Below are 7,286 nucleotides of genomic sequence, written 5' to 3'. Positions count from 1 at the left end.
GCGTACATAAAATTCATCTGGCTTGGCATATTTTCTTATTTAAATCTATATCATTTTCCAAAACAGGGGAGAAAATATTCAAAGAATTATCTACCTTTCTACACCCGTGAGAAAATATTAAGTCTCCTCCTATAAGAAAAAAAATCGTTTGTTTTATCTGTTCTAATTTTATCATTTTTTTAAAAAAAAAAAACATGACTTACGTTGGGTATATGGATCATATAGAATTTTATTATTTGGGGAAATTTAAAGATATACGTTTAGAACGGAAACGACTCATTTAGTCTAAAGTAAATAACTGGAACGGAAATAGATAGGAAATAAAATGGTTTATTCACATGCAAATATATATTGCATGCATGTTTTCGATATGCTTCATAGCAATTAATGCATCATACTGAAGTCAACTTAAGGACATATGCTTCATACATGTACACAAATTCCTCAATGTACCTTTCTCACTGATAATTGCCTCAGATGTTCGCAATTTTAAATCCATATTTAAAACTATACGATGATCATACACAAAGCATCAACACACATTAGCAGAAGAGGTATAAAATGATGACAATGCCATGATTTTTTTTAATGAACATAAATATAGAATTAAGGTCACATTTCCAAAATTTGAAAAAGATGAGGAATTATACATGTACAATTTTATCAGGCATCATAAAATTCCAAGAGGTCCTTCAATATTGTACTTGGAACTTTCAAATTTAATTTCAAAATATATAAATGGCTGCATTTATCAATTTCAGCAAATAAAATACAGCTAAAAATTGTATTGATTCCTTTTATTAGAAAAAAGCCTCTTAATGAAGGAAAACATTTACATCTCTAGATGTATAGATAAGTTGATGTTGATTTCAGTAGAATGACAATCAAAATTATTGGTCTGTTCCTCAAGAAAAGTTAGAATGGTAGACTTGACTTGGATGTATGATAAAGTTATCTTTCTTGCAATTCGCAAGGAATTATACTGAAGTAGGTCACATCCATATATTAGGTCCTTTAATTTCAGTGCGTGGTTTTATTAATGTGTTAGTGTTTTTTTAAGTACAGTATTTATTGTTCTAACAGAAATTGTCCTGAACATATTCAATGTTAAATATATATATATATACAGAAACAGAAAGGGAAACACGTATTTTGACCCGGTATGGCGGCAGATGTTAGATTGTCTGAACTACCTTCGAACAAAGTTTACTCAAGCATTTCATGTTTGTGACGTAGCAATCAACAAAGCAAATCATTCATCTTGTTTATATTGCTCAAAATTTACTTTCGTTTTAGTTTTGGATGGTGCCATAAAATAACAAAGATGCCGTGCTCTTCGTAAGTTTATTCTCAATTGTGCAAATAATCAATTTCTAAAACCTCGTCATTGCTCAATGTATCACATTTTTAATCTTTTATTTGTAAAACAAAAATTAGGCTTATTGTGATAGCAAAGATTTAAAATGTCCATTCAAGCATATCAATTGTAACAAACATTTTTTTTTTAAATAATAAATAAGATAATTGAGCTTAATTTGACCCAAAGAGGAATATTATAAAAACTGTTTTAATTTTATATTTAAAAAAAAATTTCGAAACTTCGGTAATGTCACCAATATCGTACGTTGTTGTACCAAATGTGCATGTAATTATTGACCTATAACATTAAGTACATTATTTAGTACCGGCATATGTACACGTGTACAGAAGGTTGGTAAGAAGTATTGATAGTAAAATCATTTTAGAATCATTCTGATAATTACATGTTTAGGATTTTAATTTTTTTCTGACATTGTTTTTCCTTTGATAACTTATTAGAAAATTCCTACTAAAAATGGTTTTTATTTCAATTTCCTTTGTTCTTTTGTCAATTCTCTAGAAGACCTATAAGACCAAGAGGTCCATGGGCCACATCGATCACCTAAGTCCTTTGATAATGAAAAAGAAGAACTTAATTTAAATGATAATACTACATCAGTGTGTTTCCATACCAATATTGCTAATTATTGAACAGCTATTCTTAGGCAAAAGAATTTCAAAATTTTGTGTTTCCTTATGATTGATTCCTATATAATGTATGTATCGCATATTGTGGCCAAACCCTACCCACCAAGAACTTGAAACAAATTTAAATTTATACTACATAAAAAGAGACAAATAATTGTTTAGTTATTCTTTAGAATAAAATTTTCTTTTAACATAGTTCCTAAATTAGGTTCTTACAAAGGATTATATATCGGTAGGCTACCTTTTACTCTGACTTAGTTAATGTTAATGAATGGAATTATTATCAAGACTGTTCTGTCTGAGGATAAATCTCACAGTTACTTTATATTTTGTTCTCTTATAAAAAAAACTAGGTAATGTACTGCTTGCAACATATTTCCCCTAGAGGTTCTTAATATTGGATAAGAATAAGAAGATATTTCTGCCTTGAATCCCATTGCGTTACATTGCACCTATTATAAGTGTTGTCAGTTCATTCCATTTTTGAAATATTCAATGTGCTTCATGCAATTGTCCCTTAACTATCACAGCTACATTTGTACATGTATCTCTTAAGTCAGAATTTGACCGACTGTTATGGACCCTTACCCAAGAGGTCAGTATTTGAAAAACCCCAAAAATGTATCTATAGATCTACCTGAAGAAAATTCTGTATTTATATGACTAATAACGGCTTATATGTTCTTTAAATTAAAGAAAGCCCCATGTATTTCTATGATGATTTTTAACCACCGTTTGTGGCCCTTCCTTACCTTCAGGGGTCATTATTGATACAAATTTAAAATCTACACTACCTGATAATAGTAATATACACTGATATAATATGACTTATCATGGCTTTGCTGTTCTCGACATAACCTATAGGCAATATTTTTCAAGACATAACCTATATATTCACGTGAAAAACCTCTACCTCTGTTTTGGCCGCACCCTACCTCGGGTTTTTTTTTTATATGAACACACTTTAATCAAAAGTATGTACACGTAATAAAGCTTTCATATTTTCTTGCCCAATCCGTCTTGACACGAATATGTTTAAAGGGGCCACCAAATTTTCAAGAATTTCTTATTCGTTGTACTTCATTTAAGCTAACTTAATTCCCTTCATTCCTGTGGCATTTTTGATGAAATTGGCCAAAGAGTTTCTTGAGAAGAGGCATACAATGTGAAAAGTTTATAAATGAGAAAGGATAGACGACCTATGGTCGCCGACTTTAATTAGAAAATCTGACTGATATTTGAATACCAGATTAATGAAATTGTTAGTAATTAATAAGTTTTTAAATATTTATCACTCTGTCTATTGAATTCTTATCAAATTGTCATTCCCAATCATTTTTCTATAGTTACAATAAAATTGTATGTGACGAAAATTAAACTGAAATAAAATTCTGCGTTTTGTGAGGATCATTCTACTATATCCAGATCACAAATGCTTTAACGCCCTGTAACTTTCTGACTTTCTTGGCAACTGTTTCAAAATTTTGAACATTAGAAGTTTTTATAATTTTGCATACATGTATATATGTATCTAGTTGAATTTACAGGGCATATTTGCTTTTTTGGTGTACATTAGATATGTCATTTTTTTAACTGATGAAATTGCTCTTTCTCATTTTAAGGGATTCATCATATGATTGCCAGAGGCCAAAGGAGACAGCAAGAAAATTGTCTTGTTTTAGCTGTTTTACTGCTGTGTTTCCTTTCTTATATGGTATATTTTGTTTACACACGTGTGTTTATGTTATTTATCTCCTTGTAGGTTCCTTTTTCATCAATTTCGCAATACCGATATTAATTTTAATTGTTTCAGGAGTACAAAGATTTCAATTTGAACAATTCCTTTAAAATTGTATCATTACTACGTGTAAGGAAGGTTTTTTCTTTCTTTTTTATTATCTAATTTGTGTTAATAAAGCACGACTTTTTTATTCTACACTAAATCAAATTTATAAAAAGAATATACTTTCAAATTGAAATAAGAGCATTTCATTTTCAAATTCAAAGTAAAGATCTAGAATTAATTCTTATTCATTCCTTTATTCATAATATTTTTTTCATTAAAATAACTTCCTCCAAAATCATATAAAATTAGAATACATATCTTTTCAAATTTGTTTATGGAAGAATATAAATCGCAAAAATATATATATATATATTTTGTGGTTTTAGTCATAGGTTCTTTATAAAACGGTCACTTAGCCTGAAACAGTTATGACTCTTATATGTTTTATAGGGTGAAAGTAGCAGAAATTGCCCACAGTCAAAAATGACGGTCCAATACGTAAAACGTTGTCCAGGAACACGGAATGAGTGGATGGATGCAGCAGTGAGAAAGAATTGCTCAAGCATTACTCAAGATTGCGTCAAACCAGAAAACTTCCAATACCATTGTGTGATTAATTCGCTCATGAATGCGACAATGGAAGTTTGTGCACCCATTTGGTTTTGTATAGGTACGACCTCATATATTTACAATAACGTACTAAAATATTTCATTTTAAGGGGAATTACAATGAATTTAATTATTTATATTCTATTTATATTATATAAGTTTGGTTTTTGGACAGGATTTTGTGCAGAATACAACCTACAAGGAGAACGAATTCAGGACAATTTCAGAGCACCGTGTACAACATTCTCCAAACCATGCCCTCCAAGATATCTCTCTTCTGATGCATATCTATGTAAGCTATTGGACATATGTGTTTATGCGCCCTGGTCGATAGATCGAGTGCGTAAATTGTTTTTGTCCTGTATGTCTGTTCGTCTGTTTGTCTATTTATCTGTTTGTTGTAAATTTTAACCTTCGCCATAACTTTTGAACCGTGCGAGATAGAAATTTCATATTTGGTATGCATACCTACTAGTAAAACCCTTTCAAACGACACTATGGTTAGTGACTTCGTGACCTTGACTGTGACCTTTATCCTAAGATAACTTTTTCGAACTTTGTTGCCACCGGGTGCATAGTGTTTCACAAACACATCTTGTTATTACCCAGAACAGACTAGCATAACTTTCTTATAGTTTTAATGCATAAAATGTGCTTATAATGATAATAAAATTGGGGCTATTGGCATTTTGTTCTGTTCAAAAAAATTTGTTAAAGATTAATGGGTTTTTTGTCAAGAAATCATTCCTACCATTGTTAAATGCTATATACATGAATGCATTCCCTTCACTTATTTATGAAATGAAATGAAAACAGTCCTTAAACGTTTTATATTTACAGACAATTTTGTATATTCTTCAAGTGAGGGGGAATCATCATTCATGGTTTTTTTTTTATCACGTCCCAAAATAGATATATACGTATATAGATATATTAATTTCAGGAATTTTATAATACGTTTAGTATATTTTATTTGTCTTACAATACCTGGTAACTTTCAGACCAAGAATGTTACAGATTAGTAGAGATTCAAAAGAAGAAATCGGTTTTCGTTGTTACTACAGAAGATAGTGGGTATGATATTTTTAATTTATTGTCCTATACATCGTTTTTCCTCTCTTTGTTTCTCATGACTTTCTACTATTCTTCAAATATTATTTTCTTATGTCCATTTTCTACATCGCATTTGCTTTGTTAGTTACACTTATTTGTTTACTGGTATTTAAGGAATGTGTAAATGATGCCTAAGAGGAGTAACTAAAACGCAAATAAAAAGATTACATTCATTTCGATTCCAGGTTGAAATTGACAACCTTAAAATAAAAAATTATACTATCGAAGACAGTGAAAACAATTACCACTAACGATATATACATGTAGTGTGTTTAAGAATCTTTAATGACAATATTTGCGTAATTCTGTACTGTTATTGTTTTCCTGTTGAGCATCAGGAATGATGTACCAAACAATGGAACAGAAACCATCATAATTGTGTCCATAATATGCATTATTGCTGTTCTGTTACCAGCTCTTGCGGTGATATTTTACAGAAGACAACGTGGTATGTATTTATTCAAAAGCTGCAATTGCTTTCATTGTTCCACTTATCGATGACAAATTGTTTTGATGCCAGTTACTACATGTATTTTATAGAAATATTTTACAAACATTACTGTAAATCACTAATTTTTTGCGACAACTTATTTTTATAAGCGAGACATAATTTTCACGAATTGTGGTTCTTGTTCTTTATTTTCTTAAGGAATACTATTTTACGCGAGGAGTAAATTTTCACAAGCACATTGTCTCGCGTAATTACGCGAAAATAAAGTTCTCGCGAATAAAAAGTGATTAACGGTATTAAATTTAAAATATTCGATGGTCACAAATGTAAATAAAGAATTTTTTATTTTTTAGATAGATCAAAAAATGTGAGGGTTCATGATGAGGAAATTGAAGATGATGACCAGATGATATCTGAAACAAATAATATATGACGTTTACTTTAGCTCTCTTTAAAATCTAAGTGATATTTCTTTACCAATATTTTTCCCTACTTTTAATGACTCTTTTTTTCTGTATGACAGTATTGTTTATCTATCCACAATAAAATATTCCAAATGTATATTTTCATGCTGTTAGACAAATTAATTCTAATTATTATGCTAACCAACATCCAGTTCTAATCTATCTGCTAAGGACAGATGATACAAGCAAATCTTTTCTTTGAAAAAGATTTAATATCATGTCACAAGTTTAGAAAAGTGGATGGTTCTTAGAATTTTTCCCCCTAAGAACTGGTATATGAAAAAATCTTGGAAAATTTTAGTAATATTCCATTGAAAAAACAAATATAGACAAATCACATTCAGTAAAGGTTTACAGGTGAAAACAAATATCTGAATATCCTACCACGGTGCTTAAAGAGTAATATAAACTTACAGTGGCTAGAACGTTATTGTTGACAACTTACACGAACGATCACGTTACACGAACGATTCCGCACGATTAAACCTGTTACACGAACGATCTTTAACGTTCACGATTCTACACGTTACACGATCTTACACGATTGTTAACGCAAACGCACGATTCTTCACTCAAAATAGTACAAATTATTTAGGAATCAATATTTTCAAAACGAAATACGGCTTATGACTTATTTAAGATTTCAAAGAATTATCAATATTATTTCATAGACGTTGTAGAAAAAAACGGAAAATGATGTTTCTGTAACTAAATATATGCAAGCCTTAATATTTTAGATTAAAAATAATTATTTCTAAGGTAATTCTCCGATAAAAAAAAAACGGATTTTGTTCGTTCTATTAGACAATGTACATGTATGTGGGTGGTATAATTTGATTGAATTGGATATCATGAT

The 7,286-nt window shown here is 30.0% G+C and overlaps 1 protein-coding gene across 1 annotated transcript; it reads left to right on the top strand.

Annotated features, from left to right (window-relative positions):
- Positions 1-1,270: 1,270 nt before the first annotated feature.
- Positions 1,271-6,016, top strand: LOC134248666 (uncharacterized). The gene is made up of 6 exons (XM_062731063.1): positions 1,271-1,338; positions 3,630-3,721; positions 4,244-4,463; positions 4,578-4,694; positions 5,404-5,476; positions 5,854-6,016. The coding sequence occupies exons 2-6, from the start codon at positions 3,641-3,643 to the stop codon at positions 6,014-6,016; spliced, it is 654 nt and encodes a 217-aa protein (XP_062587047.1). The 5' UTR covers positions 1,271-1,338; positions 3,630-3,640.
- Positions 6,017-7,286: the final 1,270 nt, after the last annotated feature.

Source organism: Saccostrea cucullata, unplaced genomic scaffold (assembly GCF_032062105.1).
Source record: "Saccostrea cucullata isolate Sc308-1 unplaced genomic scaffold, CSIRO_AGI_Scuc_v1 ctg164, whole genome shotgun sequence".
Taxonomy (NCBI): Eukaryota; Metazoa; Mollusca; class Bivalvia; order Ostreida; family Ostreidae; genus Saccostrea; species Saccostrea cuccullata.
The sequence above is the reverse complement of the archived record's forward strand: the minus strand, read 5'-3'. Positions and strand labels throughout refer to the sequence as shown.

Excerpts from the sequence above, each read along its gene's own strand:
- LOC134248666 (XM_062731063.1), top strand. The coding sequence starts at position 3,641 with ATGATTGCCAGAGGCCAAAGGAGACAGCAAGAAAATTGTCTTGTTTTA. Across the intron at positions 3,722-4,243 it reads TGTGTTTCCTTTCTTATATG|GGTGAAAGTAGCAGAAATTG; the intron begins GTATATTTTGTT and ends TATGTTTTATAG. Across the intron at positions 5,477-5,853 it reads GTTACTACAGAAGATAGTGG|GAATGATGTACCAAACAATG; the intron begins GTATGATATTTT and ends GTTGAGCATCAG.